Source organism: Coenobita brevimanus, chromosome 51 (assembly GCF_032717465.1).
Source record: "Coenobita brevimanus isolate Jiangsu-jjx chromosome 51, ASM3271746v2, whole genome shotgun sequence".
Classification (NCBI taxonomy): Eukaryota; Metazoa; Arthropoda; class Malacostraca; order Decapoda; family Coenobitidae; genus Coenobita; species Coenobita brevimanus.
Genome location: NC_137004.1, coordinates 26,537,210 through 26,561,420, shown reverse-complemented (window position 1 = coordinate 26,561,420; position 24,211 = coordinate 26,537,210). Strand labels below are relative to the sequence as shown.

Here is a 24,211-nt window from a genome sequence, read left to right as displayed (position 1 = left end):
CTCCCCCAGTATCCCTGCTTGTCGTACGAAGCGACTAAAAGGGTTGGCGGAGGGTTAGTGCCCCTCCCCGGAAAACAGCCAACTAAAAAGACGAACAAGAAGCCTCAGACAAGGACTGACCAAAAGATGAAGACCAAGGACCGGACAGTGGACACGGTACGAATTGCAACATGGAATGTAAGGGGTGCAAATGATGAGGTGAAAGAGAGAGAGATTGTCCAGGTGCTTGAGGGTGTGGAAGTGGATGTATGTGGAGTAACTGAAACCAAATGAAGAGGAGAGAGTGTGAGAGAATGAGAGTATGGTTGGGGTATATGTGCAGGAGTAGGTGAGAATGAGAGGGCAAAAGGAGTGTGCACTGTTGTGAGTAAAAGATAGAAGAAGAACATAAGAGAGTATGGATCAGTTGGGTCGAGGATTTTGTGGGTAAAATTGAAAGTTGGAATACAAATGTGGGCGATTGTGTGCGTCTATGCGCCAGCGCAAGATCGTGCAAGCAGAGTGAGAGAAGAGTTCTGGACAAGTGTGGAAGTGTGCATGGAAACGTTTGGAAGGAGTGAGAGAGTGTTTTTGATCAGTGATATGAATGGTAAAGTAGGGAATGTGAAGGTGGATGGAGTAGTTGGTGAGTGGGGTGTGCCTGCTGAGATGGATGAGAATGGCAATGCTTTAGTGGGCATTCGTGCTGGGAGGGGGTTGGTGATAGCCAATACCCTCTTCAGGCACAAAATGATCCACAGGTATATATGGTAAGTGATGAGAAGGGTGGATGGAGAACTGAATGAACGGAAGGCTGTGATTGATTATGTGTGTGTGAATGAAAGGATTCGAAGATGTGTATTGGATGCAAGAGTATATAGAGGTTGGGGGAGTGGACTTTCTGACTACCACCAAGTGGTGGTCAGAATCAAGGTCCAAGTAAAATGGAGAAATAGAAGAAGGGAAGGACAGGAGGAAGGAGTAGTTGCACGGAGAGTGGAAAGGTTACAAGAGGATGAGAAAAAGGCAGAATGTAAGAGAGAAGTGGAGGAACGATTGGCCAAATATGAATTGGAGCAGATAGGGGATGTGGAAGGTGTGTGCAAGATATTCACAGAGGAAATATGTGCAGCATGTGAGGTGGTGTGTGGGGTGAAGAGAAGACTAAAGGGGGTGCAAGGAATAGCATGGTGGACTGAAGAGGTGAGACAGGCTGTGGCACAAAAGAAGAAAGCATAAAATGAATGGATGAGAAATAGGGGCATGGAAGAATTTGAAAGACAGAAGACAGAGTTATATGTAGAAAGGAAGAGAGAGGTGTAAAGATTAGTAAGAGAGAGTAAGAAGAAGGTGGATGAGGAATTTGGAAGGAATTTTAGTGTCAAATGGAGGAAATGTATGAAAATGTTCTGAAAAGAGGTGAAGAGAGTAAGACAGGGTGGCAATGAAGTTAGTAGGGGAGTGAAAGATGAAAATGGTAGATTACTAGTGGAGAAGGGAGGAAAAAGTGACCAGATGGAGAGAACACTTTAATGAATTGTTGAACATAGAGAATGAAAGTATTGCGAGTATAAGTGGCTGGGGAATGGCTGGGAGGAGGGAGGTGAGAAGACTGGAAGAAATCAGTAGGATAGAAGTTGTGGAAGCAGTGAAGAAAGTCAAAATGGGGAAAGCCTCAGGAATTGATGGAGTGTGTGGTGAAATGCTGAAGCATGGGAGAGACATAGTAGTAGAATGGATGTGGAAGATGTGCAGATTGGCCTGGGAGGAAGGTAAAGTCCCAGATGACTGGAAGTCTGATATAATTATACCCTTTTACAAAGGGAAAGGGGAAAAAGAAGTTTATGGTAATCATAGGGGCATTTGTCTTCTTAGTGTAATGGGAAAAGTATACAGTAGGATATTTATTGACAGAGTTTGGGAAATAACAGAGGAATTTGTTGGAGAAGAACAAGGAGGCTTTAGGAAATGACGAGGTTGTGTAGATCAGATATTCATTCTTAGATATTAAGTGAAAAAGTGTCTAAAGAAGGGAAAGAAGTTGTATGTGGCCTTCATGGAATTGGAAAAAGCATATGACAGGGTGGATAGACAAGGATTGTGGAAAGTATTAAGAATATATGGAGTAGATGGGAAGTTGTTAAATGCTGTGAAGAGTATGTATGATGGTGCTAAGGCTGCAGTGCATGTGGATGGTGAACTGAGTGAATTTTTCTCTTTGAAGGTTGGGTTTAAACAGGGATGTGTCATGTCTCCATGGTTGTTCAGTCTGTATATGGATTGGGTTATAAAAGAGGTACAAGGTAGGGCAGTGGATGTTGGAGTGGCCCTAATGAGAGAGGGCAGTGTTTGGAAACTCCCTGTACTGTTGTTTGCAGATTATACTGTGTTGTTGAGTGAAGACGAAGGGGAGCTGCAAGGCTTGGTGGATGAGTTTGGGAGAGTGCATAAGCAACGGACTTTAAAGGTGAATGTAGGGAAGAGTGAAGTTATAGTCTTCAAGAGGGGTGAAGTCAGTGAATGTACAGTGAGGTTGGATGGTGAGGAAATGGAAAACGTGAGTATGTTTAAGTACTTGGCTATTGTGATGAGTAAGGATGGAAGTTTGGAGGATGAAGTGCTTGAAAGGGTACAGCAGTGAAGAAAGGTTGGTGATTCCTTGAAGGCAGTGATAAGAAACAGGGAAGTGAGCATGGAAGTGAAAAATTTATTACATGACAGTATTGTGATAGCAACTCTGACGTATGGAAGTGAAGCTTGGATGTTGATGCAGGGACACAAGAGTGAGAGCAATGGAAATGAGTTAATTTAGAGGAACCTGTGGAGTCACATGGAGAGACAGACTGACAAATGAGGATGTGATGGAGCATTGTGGTGTGGATGTGATAGGAAGCATTAGGAGAAACACATTGAGGTGGATTGGCCATGTGGAGAGAATAGAGAGTGAGAGACTGATGAGGAGAGTGTATGTGAGTGAGGTGGAGGGGGAGAGAGGGAAGGGAAGACCAAGGATGAGATGGAGGGATGGGGTGGAAAGGTATATGAGAGAGGGGGGTGTTTATAGGGAGCAGGGCAGTGAAGGGGCGGGGGCCAGGATGACGTGGAGGCGATTTGTTTGTGGCCACCCTGTATAAGGGATTGAGGCATTTGGCAATAAATAGATAGATAGATAGATAGATAGATTAACAGTACTGTGCTTTATGCTGCATAACTTTTTTTTTTTTTTTTTTTTTTAAGCCAAATTTAAGGTTGGACATTATATGGGACTCCATCTGTTAAACTTAAAAGGGAATCAAGAGCAGGTGGCCCATATACGTGACTTCTATCTAGGATGTGACAACTATGAAAATAAGACATGGAGAGCAGACAGCTTATTTACAAAATTCTACTTTCCATAAAGTTTAAGGAATACATCCCCCGTGAATGTTGAGGTGTTGGTGTAACCCATATCTAGCCTGAGGACTGTCAGTACTGTACAGTTGTGAGCTGTAGTTTCTGCTCGTATTCTAATCTCATCCCTGACTGGAGATAAGTTGTAGGGATTCTCATCAGAACAAGACCTGATTTTCAGTATTAATATGGTTGTTCAGAGATTTGCTAGACTGCATGTGAAACAGATCATGATAACAAAGTTACCCAGGCAGTCTAGAAGTGGACTGAACTACCACAGTCTGTCTTCGTTCAGTGTGAAACCTCAGATGTGGCTTTTCCTCCAGCCAGAGGTAGGTTTTAGACTCTCCGCCAAAACTATGGATGATGAGTGTACATTAATTAAAAAAAAAAAAAATGGGGGAACTACAAATGTTCTTGAGTGAGAGATACGTAATCAATTTCAAGGTCATTCTTACTTTGAGAATATTGAGCCAGATTTGATGCCTATTAACCTGTGGATTGTGAGCCACAGCTTGGGCTGGGTAGCATTGCATTGCGAGCTACAGCTCAGGCTGTGCAAACCTTCCAGTGGCCGTGCATCACCGCTAACTATTCCATCCCTACACAAACTTACTCATAGTGCTACTTAAAACCAGAGAGAGAGATTTTTTCTTTTTTACCAGATGATGCCCTGGATGTTTATTTTCATGTTTGTAATAAACAAAAACTAAAAAAAAATAATAATTTTTCAGTAAACCCTTATGCAAACTTACGCATGACACTATGCAAAGACGGAAAGATTTTTTTTTTTTTTTTTTTCCAGGTAATGCCCTGGATGTTTAGGTTTATAATAGACAAAGACAAAAAAAAATTTTTTTGTTTTCATTTTTTGCGCACCACGGGATGGGATAAAAAAAGGTAATTGTGCATTCCGCAGGTTAATATCTTTGTGTTATTTTATAAAGTTCACTTGAGCACATAAAGTGGTGTATGGCTTATGTTATCAGTAGGCTCTGAAACATGAGAGGAAAGGATATTCAAGTTTGTATAGTATGATCTCAGTCTTGGTGCCTATTATTAACTGTTAAAACTAATGCAAAGAACAAAAATGTGGGCATGGTAATCTTTATGTATTATATAAATGATAATGAGAGGTAGGATGGGACTGGAGTGTATTGGTGTAGTGATGAGGAGGGGTAGATTGAGATGGTTTGGACATGTGGAGAGGATGGGGGTTGATAATTATTGGGTGCAGAAAGTGAGAAGTATTAATGATGGGGATATGCTAGTGAGAGGTAGACCGAAAAAGACCTGGGACAATGTCAGTGAATGTGACCTCAGGGATAAGGGACTAAATAGGGAAGCTGCCAGAGATTGAGCAGCATGGAGAGCTGCCATTAGGTGACCAAAGCCAGTGCATGCAAGCCCTTTGGAGCCTTCAAAAACTAAGTGAAACGAAATGATAAGTCGTACTAGAGCCTTCGACTTTGCCAACTTTTTTCCCTATTTTCTACTGACATCACTATTAGTTTGGGAGGACACTTTCATTTTAGAAATTAATTAGAGTATTAAATTGTGAAAATAACTGATTTGTACATGCTGCCAGAAGTTTTGTAGAAACACTTCTGCAGGAGAGTTAGAGAACCAGTTAATGACTTGCACTGTCCTCCTTCATACTCAACACCCCACCTGAGTGAACTGGTTAACAGTAACAAACCACCTCATAATCCATTCTGCCACCCATTCTTTTACGATCCACATTACTGTGTGACTGACTGCCCCTTAGTAGGCAACTTGTAGTCAGGTCAGACCTGTCTAACCACTGAGGTCTGATCCCATGCTAACTGCGGGACTACTAACATTGTCAATAATGTTAGTAAGCAAACTGCCATAAGTTCCTAAGGTTATTCATTATTAAAATCATTTGTACTTATCAAATCTGTTTTCAGGCTCATTCTTTTCATCTCAGCAACAATATCTTGTAGCATCACCGAGGATTCACTGAAGACTCTTCATCAAATGTTCATTTTTCCAGCTTAAGTTTAACCCTTTGCCACCCCTGTTTAAATTTCTATATGTATCCTTGAGATATCCATTGTTTAAGTTTGGCACAATTTTGTCTCCATTGTAACTAATCCCTTTATTGGTATTTTTGGCCCCTTTGGGGCTAAGATGCGAATGAATGTGTTTGAATGGATGAGTAAATGGAGAGTGAGTCGTCCTGTCTCGGCTACCTCCCTTTCCTTGGGGGAAGCAGCCTAGGTATATAGATAGATAGATAGATTTTTCCAGGGTCTAAAAGACCACACCCTAGTTGGTAGGTGGGGGTGCCCACCATCCGCTCACTCGATGTAGTGCTGCTTTGAGTGTCTGCCCTTGCCTCTCTTCCTTCCTTCCTTCCTCTTCTGTCTTTCTCTCCTTCATTCTTTTCTCTTCCTCCTGCCTATGGGTGACTTTACACTCCCTCGTCTATCTTTCTTTCCTTCATTATTTCCTCTTCCTTCTGCCTGTGGGTGACTCTACACTGAGTGACAAGCCAAATGGTTTCCTGTACACCAGTGAACCATTTAGTATGCTGGGTGGTAACATATAACCAAATTATGGCTCTTGTTGGTTTAGTGGGCAATTAAGGCGCTCCAATCTGATTGAGCCTGTGTAGGTTTATATCCAAGGAGTGATTGGGGCTTATTGCTCACATAATGCCACTCAGGGATGAGTGAGGCCAGTCACTCTCATTTTAAATGTCAGGACCAACTTGCCTAGCCCTGGGCTTGTACGCTTCTCATGGGCGGCATAGGATTGGCTGATGGATGGATGATGGACTAAAAGACCACAGAAACAATATGGAAGGATGTATGACATTAAGATTACTGTAGTTCATATCTTTGTTTCAAACATATTAATGCTTTTCCTCCTGTCTATCTGTGTGTAGCCAGACGTCATAATCCCGTAAGGGGTGGTTGTTTGTCTTTGAGTTAGTGGTTGGTTCCATATACTTATCTTTTTAGTATTTGGTTGGAGAATATGATAATAATATACATTATTAACCTTCCCTCTGTGGCTTGGTTGTATGGGTGCAGTTATCATGGCAGACATTACGTGTGGAAGCACGATCAACTAAGGATCCGGCACTCACCCCACTTCGCCTGATAACCAACCAGGCTCGCTGTCGCATCACCATAAAAAAAAAGCTTGCAGGTCAGATACTTCCACTGTACTTAGGCTAAGCCAAATACTGATTGAGTAAAAATGTAATAATGTAGCATTTTGATACAAGGACCAAAATAAATTGGGAAACTCAAGGAGGCTGTAGAATCTTAACCCCATCGGTATGATTTTTTTTTTTTTTTTTTTCACTATTTTGTCATTTGGAGGCACCCTTTTGAAGGTACTTCAACTGACTTTTGACAGTATGCTTATGTTAGAAATAGTGGTAGAAGGAATCATTTCAGATTTTAGAAGATGAAATTAGAATGCATTGCTTCTTGTCTTAAGTTGCTTTGCCTTAAAAAGCTCGATAACCTTCTTCCATGATCATTATGTCAGATCCACCCATCTAGTGAACACCTGTGTGAATACACTGATTAACTGATTTTGCATTTGTGTGTGTGTGTGTGTGTGTGTGTTCTTACCTAATTCTTACCTAATTGTATCTTTACAGGAGTGAGTCAAGCTCGTACTGTCCCGTGTCTTAAACCATATTTATCGTACATATCCTTAAATTTGTGAATTGTTTTGGCACACACTATTTCATTCGGTAGTGCATTCCATTGATCAATTGCTCTGTTTGGGAAACTGAATTTCCTTACGTCTTTATCACCTCTCTTCTTATGCAGTTTTTTGCAGTGTCCTCTTGCTGATGCTTCTCCATATGTTAAGTAATCATTTATGTCTATTTTCTCCTTCCCTGATATACCCTTATATAGCATTATCATGTCACCTCTTTTCCTTCTCTCCTGTAGTGTTGGTAGATTCAGTTTATTTAGTCTTTCTTCGTAGCTTAGGTCCCTTAAGCTTGGTATCCATCTTGTAGCGGCCCTTTGAACTTTTTCAATCTTGTCTATGTGTTTTTTTGAGGAGTACTCCAGACTACTGATGCATATTCCAGGGTTGGTCTAATGAATGATGTTATTTAAGAGTACGGGTGTGGATGTAGTTAACCCTTCCACTTGAGGGGTGTTTTTTTTTGGCTGGATGTCCCACACACATGAGTTTTGAGATGCTGTATATAAAGAAAATTTTTTCAATAAAATAATCCACACCAAAAAAACAGACCATAATTTTTTGTGTAAAATGATGTCCAGCATAATGTAAGAAAAAAATAATAGTTACTTGTGTTTTGAGCTGTCAAAACCTGCAATGTTGGTGTAATGATTCTCTCTCTTTCTCTCTCTCTTTTAATAGCTCTTTCATTTTCACTCTCACTTTCACCTGACAACATATCAGAGATCGCTTCCGTCAGATCCAAGTAGGCTGCTGTGGCAGTGAAAACATCTCATACTGCACACTTTGCCATACTTCTGGTAAGAGACGAAATAATTGACAATAAAATAGTCCTCCAGTGATGGTAACACCTCAGTTTGGCCTCCTTCTGATCCGTGAACCTCTATTGGGCCAGCACTGGCTCGCAAATATAAAAAGTCCAGAACACATATATGTGCCATCCAGTGGCTACAGACATTTTTTAGTGGCACGTCCTTGTGTCGCTCGATGTGAAAGTGTTAAGGAGGGAGGAGAGAGACAAAGCCAGGTAGACGCACAATGATAAGCCGCTTTCCATTATCACTCAGCCAAGTAGTGTCTTTTATTGGGCCTTTATTCTTGCTTGCCAGATGGTTTTATTCAAAGGAAATACATCGTACTAAGGGTGAATAAAGTGCAATTTTTAGGACAGATAAAGTGCTAAAGATATTAATTGCCGTTCATCTGATGATGTTTGCTTGTGTGGTCATTACTGATGCTGTACAACCATTACTGATGCTGTATAACCAAACATGATTTAATCAGTGTGGCTGATTATGAAGTAACCATTTCCCCAAAAGTGTGACTTGTGTAGTACCCTTACTGTAAGTTCAGTGATGAGCAAGTGCTTGCATGTAGTGTGTACATGCGATGTGTACAGTTGCGCAAGTAGAATATGCGAAAAAAATATTGTAGTATATGGAGACATCTGGCAGTTCCCTGTAGCAAGCCCACGGATCTTTATGAATGAATCCATAAGAACCTAGAGCCTGTGTCAGATGGAACGTGATTGACTGACCCTTTGAGTGGTGGTGAAGCAGATAGTCTCATTATATGTAGTGCAGGTTAATATTAATAACTAATAAGTGGAGTCACATGGAGAGAGGCTGACAAATGAGGATATAAAGGAGCGTTGTGGTGTGGATGTGGATGTGATAGGAAGTGTTAGGAGGAATACACTGAGGTGGTTTGGCCATGTGGAGAGGATGGAGGGCGAAAGACTGACAAAGAGAGTGTATGTGAGTGAGGTGGAAGGGGGAAGAGGGAGGGGGAGGCCGAGGATGAGATGGAGGGATGGGGTGGAGAGGTATATGAGAGAGGGGTGTGTGAGTTGGGAGTGGGGCAGTGAAATGGCGGGGGACAGGGCGACATGGAGGCGATTTGTTTGTGGCCACCCTGAACAGGATTGAGGTGTCTGGCAATAGTAGTAGTAGTAGTAGAAACATTTTTTATAGAGTACTACATTATTTAATGAACGAATGTGGAGTATAATAGAGTAATGAGCGTTAGCAATCTGTAAAGCCTAACTGGCAACATAGCATGGAAGAGCAGCATGGCAGCTGGTAGGTTCATTTATTCATGATCTTTGAAGCTGTTGAAACGAAGTCTAGTGACTCAGACTAATAGATATTGACCTCTGATGAAGAGAACCGGCAATGCTTTCTTGACCGAATCTACTATTGATATTATATTTCATAAATTTCTAGGGTTATTACACTCTGTGATGCATGTTTTAAAATGTGTATTCAGTAAATTAATACTAAATTATTTGTTACCTTATTATCTTTTATACATCTCAATATAATATATTGAAATAGGAAGAGAGAAGACTGTGCTAGGCCTGAAAGTCCTTGTAGTGCATGGGAGAAGGAGATAGAGAGTAAGGACAGCAAGCAAAAAGGAAGAAGAAAGAAATGAGGGACAGTTGATGAGCTGAATAAAACAGGAGTATTATTTATCTGCTTGTCGTATTTAGACCACACATGTTATTTTGGAGAGAACATTATTTTATAATGTTATGAGAAATGAATATTTTGTCAAAGGAAATAAACTTATTGTAAATTATCATTTTGTTCTGTGCCTGCCGATGATGAGATATATCTGAGTTGAAACATAATCAACATTAGTGACAAATATATGTTAGGCAAAAACAAATCCTCATAATTGATTACCATGCCATCCCTGTATTCATTCCCACTATGTTAGAAAACATGTCCCATTGAGTTATTGCTAAGAATTTTTTTGGAAAAGATAAAAGGAGGTAAAACTGTTTTGAGATATGTGTTGGAATCAGCGCTGTGCTCATCTCACAGCAGTATTGCACACATTAAACATCCTGACAATCGATAGTGAATGCCTGTAAGTTATACACAAATAACTTATGCAGCATACCAAAACAAGCATATGATCCACACTATCGGGCAGTGCCTGGCGGGCACAAGTGATAAGCCCGTCATCGAACACTTTGTGGCAACTTTGATGGACAAGCCAGCGAACAGCCAGTGCCCTTAGTTGAGCAAAATCATCAGACACTTCCCAGTGGTTTGGCGCCGGACATTGGCCGACAACTCTGCCATCCTCAAAAAGTTGGCTTTTTAACTAGAAATGAATATTTTGTCAAAGGAAATAAACTTATTGTAAATTATCATTTTGTTCTGTGCCTGCCGATGATGAGATATATCTGAGTTGAAACATAATCAACATTAGTGACAAATATATGTTAGGCAAAAACAAGTCCTCATAATTGATTACCATGCCATCCCTGTATTCATTCCCACTATGTTAGAAAACATGTCCCATTGAGTTATTGCTAAGAATTTTTTTGGAAAAGATAAAAGGAGGTAAAACTGTTTTGAGATATGTGTTGGAATCAGCGCTGTGCTCATCTCACAGCAGTATTGCACACATTAAACATCCTGACAATCGATAGTGAATGCCTGTAAGTTATACACAAATAACTTATGCAGCATACCAAAACAAGCATATGATCCACACTATCGGGCAGTGCCTGGCGGGCACAAGTGATAAGCCCGTCATCGAACACTTTGTGGCAACTTTGATGGACAAGCCAGCGAACAGCCAGTGCCCTTAGTTGAGCAAAATCATCAGACACTTCCCAGTGGTTTGGCGCCGGACATTGGCCGACAACTCTGCCATCCTCAAAAAGTTGGCTTTTTAACTAGATTGTTTTTCTGCACTCTCTCCTTTATTTAATATATTACAATTGCAACACTTTATATGCCATACTGAGCTATTGCTTTTTCTTTTCAACTGTGTTGCACTTGGTGATACCGCTGTCAAGCGCTGCCGACCACCTACTGACAACTGGGCGACTTTACTGTGTGACGAGCTACTCAGCAGTCTGAACATCTCAGTCATTTCCGACAGACTGTGCCCAGTGCCCAATGAGGGCACAGTCCGCCAGTCACTGCCCGATAATGTGGACTGGGCTTAACAAGCTCAGTCCGAGGAATGACTAGCGTCAAGCAATATAATTACGTCTTCAAATCAGAGAACAGCACCGCGGTTGCTAGTGTTGATTGATAGTAGTTATCCATCTGGTAACCTCTTCATTTCACTATCTTAATTGCTTTCTCTTTCCTACTCTTTCCTCCAAACATTGTGGAGGAGAGATCTGTGTTGGTTGGGTGTTGCAAATTATAACTGAATATTTGGTTACCTCGTCTCTGTTTGATGTTACAAATGATGTATGGACCTCTTGGATGTGAAAGTAATTAAGTGGAGCTGTTGGAAAGAATTTTAAGGTAACTGCCACATAATATATGAATGTTAATGGCTACCTGATTATATTTATGTTTCCAGTGCATGCATTTATACTGAGATGAACCCCATAGGAAGGTATTGCCTGCAGAAATGTGGGGAATATTTAAAGGGTTTTGGCACCCCTTCAGTCCCAAGTCAATCCATATCAGCTCATCAACTGTCCCTACTTTCCTTCTTCTGCTTGCTTTCCCTCCCCTCTGTCTCCTTCTCCCTTGCACTACAAGGACTTTCTGGCCTAGTGCAGTCTTCTCTCTTCTGTTTCAGCATATTACAGTAGAAGTCCGATTTTTTGGCATCTATGGGACCAGGCAAGTGCCGAAATATCAAAATTGCCGAATTATCGAAAACCCTACCCACTCAGTACCTTATATGTTTCGGTGAACACTATCATCATTACTCATATCATTACAAATATGTTTGGAGAGAGTACTGTATACTGTTTGATACTGTACAATACTGTAATGAATACAGTACTATACATGAATATGAAAAATAAAGAAATTAGTGAACATACTGTATATAAATGTAATGGTACAGTAGGCCTACAAGTTCACATGCACTTACCTAAACTTATAGTAGGTTCCTTATTTACATATGTACAATAGAAGGGGTTGATTGGAGTCTGCTACTGCTGGAAGAAGTCCCCAGCAGTGGAGGGTCCTGCAACAGGCTCTAAGGACTCTTCTCCCTGTTGCTGCGGCAGTAGAGCTTGAGGTTCAGAGACTGCTGTTGGTGATGGAGAGGAGGGAGCAGAGGAGCTTACGTTAAACTCATCCATAATCTGTTTCCTACTCATGCCAGCCTCTAATCTTTTCCACAGCTCAATTTTCCGAGCAATAGTCAACATCTTATGTGTACGCTTCTTGCTAACACCAGTTAACTTTCCACACGTGGAGGCCATTTTCAAAGCACGCAGAAGATGTTTATACTGTTCACAACACACGGCTGGTCCACTCAGGTGTTACAAAGCTCCTGTCTGATGTTACGGTGCTTACAGCACACTCGAATAGTAATTTCAGAGGTATTTCGGTACGAAGTTCACAAAGCACACAGAAGAAGCAAGAGAGGTCGGCAGCAGCACGGCAACAACTCGGAAGAATGGCGAAACAGATTCTCTTTCCCATGCTAGACTCACTACATGTTTGTCCTCTCTTTATGCTATAGGAGAAAGAGCTAGCCTCTGAGCTTCATGGCAGTGGTAGACTCGTTCCATCACTTTCACTATCTCACTCACTAAGGCGGGTAAAGGCGGGTAGCTAGCTGGCGAGCCTCATGGAGAATTTCAAGACTGACGAAAAAAATCGGAGAATCTGCCGAACGATCGGAGATATTTGTAAATGGGACTATTTCTCAAAACTGCCGAAATGTCAGATTTGCCGGGGAATTGGATGCCGAAATATTGGACTTTTACTGTATATTGAGAAAGTATATAAAAGGCAACAAGAAGCAGTGCCAAGGCACAGCAAGCCCGTCCCTGGCAGTCATTTTAGTGCTCAAGTATAAACATAACAGGATATCTTGTCAAAGATGTCACATATCAAATTTCAAATATATAGGAAAATAATTGATGATTTTATGCCCATTTGAAAATTTAGACCCAACCCAACTGACACCGACCCCTGTAGCTCTAATTGGGGGGGGGTAACCCCCCTGATGTAAGGAGACATGCTATTGGATGCAGATTTGAAAGATGCACGTTTAGGTTTTGGTTTCATGTCGATATGACGAATTTGAAAGAAGTTATTGGGAAAAAAAACTTTTTTTTTTTTTGGGGGGGGGGGCATACAGCCAGGGCCTTGGCACAATTTGGCCCAAAATTTAATTAGGTGATCAGAGGGTCCTAACCCATCATCTTTTTAATTTTAGTCCAAATCGCATCAGTAGTTTTTGCGTAAAGTTGTTAAAAGACAGACAGACAGACAGCCAGTCAAACAAACAAACAGACAGACAGACAAATAAACAAACAGACAAATCGAGAGAAACCAATACCCATCCCCGAGCTCCTCTGGAACGGGGATGGGTAATATGGCAACAAATGATTTAGTATTAATTTACTGAATATGTGTTTTAAGACATGCGTCATAGAGCATAATAACCCTAGAAATTGATGAAATGTAATATCAATAGTAGATTTGGTCAAGAAAGCATTGCTGGTTCTCTTCATCAGAGGTCAATATATATTAGTCTGAGTCACTAGACTTCATTTCAACAGCTTCAAAAATCATGAATAAACGAACCTACCAGCTGACGTGCTGCCCTTCCGTGCTATGTTGCCAGTTAGGCTTTACAGATTGCTAATGCTCATTACTCTATTATACTCTACGTTCATTCATTAACCCCTTAACCGCGGGGCGTCACTTTCATGATGCTTGGGAGCAAGGGATCATACCACGGGGCGTCACTTTTGTGATTCTGTGTTATTTTGAATTCCCCCGGGTGTCCAAGTGGTGGCTTGTATCATCTATAAGTACTACCAAGGTCCAACACTAGTCAGCACTCCTAATCTCATCTGTACTCCCATCCATTGTTGACAATTTAGCCATTTCTCCCTGTTCTTGACTCCCTTCTCTACCTCCCCTCCATTACCCTCTCCTCTCGCCTGCCTGGCCGTGCTGCGCCAAGTAAATCTTCCTTGGAATTTTCCACTGATTTCATCCATTGAAATAAGCCCTATGTCCTATTCTTATACCAAATAATATATACCAAAAAGAAATAAGGTGAGTGATAGTGCCATACACCTGGAATTGGCTAATTATCACCTGACAGCACCTCACGTACACTCGTTCGCTAATTTTCACTGTTTATTTCCCCTTGAAATATGCCGTATAATCTATTCTCGTAATAAAAATATATATAAGAAAGGAAGGGAGAAGCCTAAGTGATATTTACATTCACCCGGAACTACCTAATTTATTATGTGTTTTCTAGATTTCCTGCCAATCATTTCATAGTGTATATATTAGCAGCTGTCACCAGGCTGACATTGGCAGCATTGCAGTTCCCCTAGGCAGACCACCCACCACACTGTATTCAGTTTACTGTTGTCTTTCAAGGTGAAAGCACATCTGATTCGCGCCTGTCAAATTCCGCCCCTTTTTAGCCCCATGCAAAGGGCCCTGTGACCTCTACCCCCTACTAAACCTTGTGTGGAAAGAGGTAAAGGGATACCCAGTAATTATTGCACTCCAGTTGGATTGAGACGGTGAAGGTTTATGTCCAAGGGGTGGTTGGGGTTGATTGCTTATGTAATGCCATTCAGGGATGAGTGAGGCTGGTCACTCTCATCTTAAATCTTGAGACCAACTGCCTAGCCCTGGGCTCCTATGCTCCTCATGGGGCAATGTAGGATTGGATGATGGATGGATGGATGGTAAAGTGAAAGGAAAAAGATCCAATTTTTTCGTGATTCTCGGCCACATATTCACTTCTCAATCTTTTTCTCTGATCAGTCAATGTAAATACATCTTTTATGATTGAATGCTGGTTGTGGTGTTATTTTAAAAACGAATAGTTGTAGTTTATCATAGTATATTCAAAAAAGGAAAACAAAGAAAATAAAAGTCAAAATGAGATGAAGTTAGGTGAAATAGACAATATACCTTGCTGTAGAAAAATTTCCGGCAATAAAAATCTAATAATGATATATAAATCTGGTTTAAACCATGCAAAACTACAATAAATTAATTTTTCAGTGCTATATAGATTTTGGTTATTTATGCATTTTATTGCACGGTAAAGCAAAAAGGAAAACGATGCATAATTATATTATGATTCTTAGCTGCATATTCTTTGTCTTTGATTGCTTTGTGCAGATACACTTTTCACTATAGAATGCTTTATGTGATGTTATTTTGAAGCTGAATAGCTGTAGTTTGTAGTAGAATGTTCAAAAAAGGAAAGCAAAGAAACTAAAAAGGCTAAATGGGAAATATATACGCAGGGCAATTACATGACCTCCAACCGTCACGACAGCTACAGTGCAACTGCATTTCTTCCCTACCCTGAGACAAAGCCATGAGTCATACCACATGTGCACTGCCTGCCACGCACAAAGCAACCATCCCACGACACCTTGCCCAAGTTTCTTGTTATGACACTTAAATGCAATGTATGGTGAATATTTTACAAAAATATCTTAAAATGACGATTAAAAGCGTCATCGGAATCTCTCAGGTTGGATTTGAAATGACCCTCAAAATCATCATCGGAATCTCAAAGGGTTAAGAATCGCTCAGTTTAGGAGATTCCACTGTATTTATTATACGTTAACAGAGGTGAACCTTATGGGCTGTTTTCTCAGTCGTCCCTAACCTTTTGGGCCCGAACGTGTGTCGGGCCCTAACCAAAAGCACCTTTGGATTTCACAGTCGCTCCAAATGGCTTTCGGGAGCTTACTAATGTGGGAACGTCTGCCCGTGTTGATGCGGTAGGTTTGGTAGTTCTGGGTGGCGAAAACACTTTCCATATGTAGAGAATATTTAGAAATTGGAATGTAATGAATGTGATGAATAACATGGCTGGAAAATCCACTTCACACAGTTCTTACTAATATATTCAGGAGTGATGATATTCATAAGAATGCAGCAAAAATAACGAATAGGAAACGTCATCGGAATGAAGAGCTAACTAATGGCAACCTCACCACGCTCTACTTGAAATCGGAAGTAAGCTGAATCCTTAAGTATTGTAAAAAAGGCTTAAGTAAAAATAACCATGAAGCAACATGTACAACGTCTAATGAGTGATGGTGTGGTTTATTAACGGATATACTATTAATACATGAACATTTTCTTTTCTAAACAGGATGTTAGCTACATCAACTTTTACATCGGGCATCAGATATTAGAATTTTCATGAAAATATGCAATAGACAACGATTCTTGTATTTCTTTCGGGTCCGTTTGTTGTGGAGCCTCCACCTGTCTGCGAAAGGATAGTACAGTAATCCCTCTAATATCCGGACGCCCAATAACCGAACATCCCCACTAACCGAACCTTATCGTCCTGGGATCAAACATTCCCAAAATGGTCCGAAAATCCAAAAAAATTGGAAAAAAAATCGATTTTTTGCCGTCCGTAATTTGAACTTGCCGCGCGCGCCGCGTGAGAGCATTGTTTTGGTTCGTCATTCCTCCGACGTCCGATAGAGCGCCGCTGCATCCTCCCCACTTCCCGCCTGTCTCTCACCGCGACAAGACCTACGCTCTTCGTCATGGCTGCCCACGTGCTCGCTTTTGTGGTGGTGCCGTACTTGCTGCAAGGCCTCCTGCTGCTCTCTGCCCTACTCTTAGTGTGTGTGATGATGGCCCCGCCTCCTGAGAAAAGGAAGAGAGTGGTGTTGACTCTGGAGAAGAAACGGGAGATATTGGAGAAGGTTGATGCGGGTTGGTCTTCCTCTCGCATTCTCCGCGAGTTCAACCTGGCCCGGTCGACTTTGTTTGATATCAAGCGTTCCCGAGACAAGCTCATGCAGTACACGGCTGACTTCTCGTTGAGAAGCAAACGCAACGTGGAGAGGAAGGTTATGTTTACTCCCAAGTATGCAGAGATCGACCGCTCCACGTTGATTTGGTATCGACAGCAACGTGCAGCTGGTGTGATGGTACGTGGAACGGAGCTGAAGGCTGCTGCTGAGAAGTTTGCAAGGCTTCACGACGCCCTAGACTTCAAGGCATCCGAGGGTTGGCTCTTCGCGTTCAAGTTGCGACATGGCCTTACTAACCGTAAAGCACATGGCGAAGCATTGGACGCTAACGAGGATGGAGTGGACGAGTTTCGGCACAAGGTGAAAGGCTTGATCGACAGGGAGGGCCTCACTCTCGGTCAAGTCTATAACGCTGACGAAACTGGCCTATTCTATCGCTCGGTGCCAACGAACACTCTCGCCGATGAGACGGAGAAGCGTGTACCTGGCCGCAAGCTTTCTAAGGAATGGATATCTGCTTTGTGTTGTGCCAATGCTAACGGCATGCACCGGCTTAAGCCCGTTATTGTTGGCCGTGCAAAGCAGCCTCGGTGCCTTCGTGGGGTGATGGATGTCCTTCCTGTCGTATGGTACCATTCTTTGAAAGCATGGTTCACAGCTGTGATTTTCAAAGACTGGTTTCACCATCACTTCGTCAAGGAGGTCATACATTACCAGACGAAGACACTGGGAATTGCTCGCGACCAGGTAAAGGCTCTCCTTCTCCTCGACAATGCACCTGCCCACCCGTGCGACAAGGACTTGGTTGCTGAGAATGGCCGTATTAGGTGCATGTTTCTGCCACCTAATACGACTGCTCTCATTCAACCAATGGACCAAGGAGTGATCGTGGCAACAAAGCGCCTGTACCGTCGGAAGTTCCTGGACGAGGTGATGGTGGTTCTCGAGGACGAGGACGAGCGCAGGGAAGGACGTGACACTCGAGGCAAGCGGACTTTGGAAAACCTTCGCCGCTACAACATCAAGTCTGCGCTGTACAACTGGGCTAGTGCATGGAAGGAAGTCCCTGTGAAAACTCTTGAAAATGGTTGGTCTCGTCTGCTTCTCGGAACAGATGTGGAGTACGATTTCCTAGGGTTTGACGTGGATGACTTCCATGCACGGCTACGTACGCACGGCGACGATGTTGATGTGGACGATGTTCGTGAGTGGTTGGACGACGACGAGGGCGATCCTGGGTATCAGACGTTGTCTGATATCGAGATCGCGTCTTCGGTTGCTGGTGTCAGTCCCGAACTTGAAGATTCCGACGACGAAGGCGATGATGATGCAGACTCCGCCCAGCAGGACACTACTCCAGCCATCCCCAAGCTGAGCGCACTCCGGGAACATCTAGAGTTCGTCCTAGACTACCTGGAACACCCGGACTGCGACAGGGAGATGGGGCCCTTGGGACTCGTGGAGGAAGTGCGTGCTTTCCGGCAGCGCATCATCAATCGCCAGAATCGTCGGTCCTTGCGTCAGTCAACGATTGACAGTTTTTTCAGGCCCGTGACCCCCGCTGTGCCAAGCCCTGGTTCCACTCCGTTGCCTCCCCAAGACAGGCCCTCATGCTCCGAGCCACAGCCCAGCACATCAGCTACAGTGGAGTCACCGCTCGACGTGAGTTTGCGGCTGTCTTCAGAGTCTTCTGTAGTCGGTACGCCATCACCACTACCCACCGATGCACCCCTTGGACGCCTGCCAGTGATACTCTCGGGCTCTGACAGTGAATAAACAGCAAGAACTTCTCCACTAGACCACACGGGAATTTTGAGTGTTGTGCAGTGAAAAAAACGGTGTGTTGTGTTAAGGTTTTCAAGTTGGGAGAAAAAACTAAGTAGAAAAGAAATTTAACGTAACTAACCTTCTTTGTTTTGGCTTTGGAAACTTAAAAAAACTTGGGAAAAGTTAATGTGCAACACTTAAATTTAATGGAACATTATTTGGACTAAAGTGAACACTGTGAAAAGAACGGACTTCTGTGTGTTAGTGACTAAGTTCAGTGCAAGACTTCAGGAAGAGTGTAGTGCAAGTGCTTCAGGAAATCGTTCTTACTGTCAGAGTCCGAGAGGAGGCGGTTATTCATCGAGGTGGCCAGGGACTTGCTGTAAGTAGCCAAAATGTTTCATGTTGTACTATTTTCCATACTATATTTACCAGAATGTTTCATATTGTATTTTTTCCCATACTATACTTACCAGAAAGTGTCATACTGTACTTCTTTCCATACTAAACTTACCTCATGCATGTGCAGTAGGAATGTGTTTTTCAGAGTTCGGTTAGGTTCGGTTAGGTTAGGTTCGGTTAGAGTCCATAAGTACCAGAATGTTTATTAATGTATGAACATACTTCTAAACCCACATTTTATGTGTCTATTGCATTTATTTCAGTCATTTATGTGCCTTATTGGTGTGATTTGGGTGTTAAATAGGTGCTATGCATGTCCGGAGGGAGTTGTATAGGTGTTTCTCTGTGTTAGGGTCCGTAAGTACAAGTCCATAAGCTGGGGCCCAATATCCGGACAAAACCAATATCCGAACCTACCGATGGCTCTATTGATCCGGATATTGGAGTGATTACTGTATTCGGATACGTAGTAGAAAGTCTCATAAAAATACACAAACATATATATTTTTTCAATATCATGTGTGTTTTTTACCCCAGAAATATTATATTGGGTACATAATATTGAAATGATAATGAAAATATGAAACATGTAATTATTCTTTTACTTTTTTACTTTCGGGACCGTCTGTTGGGGAGGCTGCAGGTCCCCCAAGAATGTTCCAGTAATTTGTTCGGGCCATCATGAATGCCGTCCCCAACAGAGGCCTCGGAAGGCTGGTTGGGGGCGAATGTGAAAACGAAAATGTGCGTTCGGAGGCGAGTAGGCTGTTGGGGACTGCATTGGGGACGACTGTGAAAATGGCCCTATATCTGTAGTTACTGTACGAATGGAGTTGGAGAGTTCATGAACACTAATTATGTTAAGATGGTGGCATTTTGATAAGGAACTTTTTGTAAGAAAGGGGCCGTTGCTTTTTTTTTTTTATTATTATTTTTATTATTACTGTATAATTTTAATGGATCTTTATATAAAAATAAAGAAATGGATGACTGATCAACAGTACTAAATGGAGATTCTAAATGGTGATTGTATGTTTGGGTGAAAATGACTCATATCAAGCAACACTTTCTTTCTGCAGTGTTGGTGATGATAAAAACTTTTTTCTTAGAACTGCCCTTCCAAAATTAGGGTGTGTCTTTTACAATACAGCATCTTAGATGCTGCAAAATATGGTAACATGTAAGATATCAATTTTGTTGGATTTCAAAGCAGTTTTTTCCATAACTTTCGTAAGAAATAGTGAAGATGCATTCAAGTCTCCACTCAGAACTCACAGATATGTAAAATAATCTACCAACAAAGTACATAAAATGCAAGTGGTAATGTTTATACCAAGTACAGTGAGTGCCAGCAGTATTTATTCTAAGAGTTCCATGATTAGGTGTTTGTAAAGTAACCAGTTTACACAGTAGTTAATCTCAGGATCTTGTGCAAACCATTTCTTTATGCACTGGCATATCTTTTTGCTTTACAGAACCTCACATTGGCCGACCACGATTTTATTCCTCTCCTTTCTTTCCCCATCTCTATTTTTCTCTCACTCTTCCTCTTCCTCTTTACTCCTTTCCTCTTTCCTTTCCTCATCCTCTTACTTCTCTCTCTTTCTCGCATTGAAAGATTATAAAAGAAAACAATAAGAGAAGACGTATACAAGAAATTTGCAGCTCTTGCCCTGTTATTACTCAGATGATGTTTACACAAGCCCACACAGGTGATTTTGTCCTTTATACGGCTGTCGTAGAGGTTACATAGTTTAGCTCTCTGTCTGTCTGTCTCTCTCTCTCTCTCTCTCTCTCTCTCTCTCTCTCACACTCACTCACTGATTGGTACAATAAATCCTTATCATTTTTTTTTTTCCTCCATTTGACAGATTGCTCAGTGGTGGGCTGTCGGTTGGTAGTGCTAATGGATGACCTGTTGTGGGTGCTAACAGACTCTCAGCTCACTGCAGCTTTTCACTTCATGGACTCCCTTTCAGACTTGCTCAAACAAGCCACACAGCAGTCACAAAAAACCAAAGCTGTTAGAAAGCTGGAGGTCAGTTTTGTTGATGTTTATTATTACCATATTTTATTTTTTCATGTGTTTTCCTATGTTTAGGCAAGTTGCAGCACTGTTCAAAAAATAGTATTAAGTATAAAATCTGAGTAAAACCATTTTCCATGTGGTATGGGAGGCTTAATAGCACCTCATAGTGATGTATTTTGCATGTAACACCTTAACATTTCCTTGTACAATTGAGCTAGTGTTTAACCCTTTGGCTACATTGTGCGTTCATGGTTGAGAGAGAGAAAAAAAAGTCCATATGCCATGACTCGACTTCAGTCCACTTTTTCCTTTTTTTTTTTTTTTTTTTTTTTTTTACCTGTATGACTTCTATCTACCACTCTTGCTTGAGTGTGGCCGTGATGCTAGTTGCTCAAGCACCCACCAGCATCGGGTGGCAGCACTTGTAAACATCCAACCTGCCTTGACTCGTGGCTGGTCACCCATGCACCACCCACATGCTCGAGTTCTGTTTTGGACTCCATTTTTAGCCTCCTTCAGGTAAGATTTATGCTAGTTATCTAAATAACATCAAGCTCATTGCATATAGATAACCGTTAGTATATGTGCAATGCTAGAATAAAGCGCCAGTATACAAAATATGAGTGTTTTCTGCTGGGATCTGATCAGGTGTTTCCTAGCATTATCGTTGTCTCACTGTGTTTCAAAAATAATCTATCTAATGGAGGTATACAGGTATATATATATATATATATATATATATATGTATATATATATATATATAGTAGTAGGTGGTGGTGACCATCATCCACTCACTTGATATAGTGCTGCCTACGTCTTCCTTAGCCTTTATCATTCTTTTTCTGTGCCTGCCCTCCTCTCTTCCTATTTCCCCCATCTTTCCTGTCACTACTTATTGCTTTTCTTTCCGTTACAGGTGGCTTTACATTGAGTGACAAGCCAAATGGTTTCCTGTAAGCCAAGAAACCATTTACAACACTGGGTGGTAACCATATAACCGAACCATATGTGCTCCCTACGTGTCAAGTGGGTTGGTGGAGGGTTAGTGCCCCTCCCTGTAAAACAAATAACTCTAGAGTCAAATGGCCACCCCGTACGTGATTATGGCGTCAGGCAATAGATAGATAGATAAATAGAAATTAGGTGAAAACCATAAATTTCAATTCTTGCTGTAGAAAAATATTTGGCCCCCCCCCCCAGAAAGCTAATAAAGATATAAATCTGGTTTAAACCATGCAAAACTCACAGAGCATGCATTCCACGACATTATGCCCGAGTCTTTTTGTTATGACCCATAAACATGATTTATGGTGAATATTTTACAAAAGTATCTTAAAAAGTAGGGAAGAGTAAAGTTATGGTCTTCGCGAGAAGTGAAGTCAGTGAATGTACAGTGAGGTTGGATTAGGAGGAAATGGAAAATGTGAATCCATTTAAGTGCTTGGGTAGTGTGATGAGTAAGGATGGAAATTTGGAGGGTGAAGTGCTTGAAAGGGTACAACAAGGAAGAAAGGTTGCTGGTTCCTTGAAAGCAGTGACAAGAAACAGGAAAGTGAACATGGAAGTGAAAAAGTTACTACCTGACAGTATTGTGATACCAACTCTAACATAATGAAGTAAAGCTTTTTGGAGGGACAGAAGTCAAGAGTGAGAGCAGTGGAAATGAGTTATTTAAGAGGAGCCTGTGGAATCACATGGAGAGACAGACTGACAAATGAGGAAGTGAAGGAACGTTGTTGTGGGGATGTGAATGTGATAGGAAGCGTTAGGAGAAACACATTGAGGTGGTTTGGCAGTGTGGAGAGGATGGAGAGTGAGAGACTGATGAGGAGAGTGTATGTGAGTGAGGTGGAGGGGGGGGAGAGGGAGGGGGAGGCCAAGGATGAGATGGAGGGATAGGTTGGAGAGGTATATGAGAGGGGGGGATATGAGCTGGGAGCAGGGCAGTGAAATGGTGGGGGACAGTGTGACATGGAGGCTATTTGTTTGTGATCACCCCTTATGGGATTAAGGCATCTGGCAGTAGGTAGATAGATAGATATATCTTAAAATGACGAATAAATTCATCATCAGAATCTCTGAGGTTGGATTTGAAATGACGCCAAAAAGCATCATCGGAATATTGTAGGGGTAATGCAGGTCAGACCAACTTTGATGATTGTTGAGTTTTTGACATTGTTGTGAATGTTGTAATTCATGAATGGAACATTATGTTAATGTGTAGACCTGACTTTATCATCTGGGATCATATTCTCCAATTCTTGTAATGAAGGAAATCTGTCAAGGGGGGAAGTGAAAATACTGTACCAGTAAGTTGCAAATACATTGTCTTTTGTCACAAAGGAATTGAATTATGGAATCAAGTTGTAAGTTTTTACTTTATGTGGCTTACTTCACCAATTCTTTAAAGACGAGAACTTCATACACTTTTTCAACAGTACGCAGCGGAGACTAATCACTCACGAATGCTGAATTGTTGATACTGTTGGCCTCAGAGAAAGTATCCTTACCCCTGACAGTTGATAACTAATACTAATAATGATAAACAGATTCTTGAGGAGCATTGGGGTGTGGATGGGGATGTGATAGGAAGCATTAGGAGAAGCACATTGAGGTGGTTTGGCCATGTGGAGAGGAAGGAGAGAGAGAGACTGATGAGGAGAGTGTATGTGAGTGAGGTGGAGGGGATGAGAGGGAGGGGTAGGCCGAGGATGAGATGGAGGGATGGAGTGGAGAGGTATATGAGAGAGGGGTGTGTGAGCTGGGAGCAGGGCAGTGAAATGGCAGGGGACAGGGCAAAATGCAAGCGATTTGTTTGTGGCCACCCCTTACGGGATTGAGGCATCTGGCAATAAATAAATAGATACAGTAATCCCTCCACTATCTGATGTAATAGAGCCAAAGACACGTCCGGAAAATGGTCCTGTCCGGAAAGTGGACCTCTGACTGCTGGACTGGTATTTATGACCCTAACCCAGCCTGACTTTGAAAGCCACCTAAATAACTCCTTACCGGACATGCATAGCACTTATTTAAACCTATTTAAGACTCTATTCACACTAGTAATGGACATAAAGCATGAAATAAATGAAAAGGAACCAGAGAATGTGGAGTTAGACGTATGGAAATTACTTAGGTCTAACAGTGTACAGGGTACTGTACTTACAGCACATCTGTGGCCGCCTTCTCGAACTCTTTAAGGCTGTGGTAGT

The 24,211-nt window shown here is 41.8% G+C and overlaps 1 protein-coding gene across 1 annotated transcript in view; it reads left to right on the top strand.

Moving 5' to 3' along the window:
• The window catches only part of LOC145400192 (bridge-like lipid transfer protein family member 3B), a 265,439-nt gene that overhangs the window by 23,143 nt on the left and 218,085 nt on the right, over positions 1 to 24,211 (top strand). Inside the window, exons 5-6 of the mRNA XM_080272706.1 lie at positions 6,432 to 6,549; positions 20,842 to 21,008. Of these exons, the coding sequence (XP_080128832.1) occupies positions 6,432 to 6,549; positions 20,842 to 21,008 (285 nt within the window). The remainder of the gene's footprint in view (positions 1 to 6,431; positions 6,550 to 20,841; positions 21,009 to 24,211) is intronic.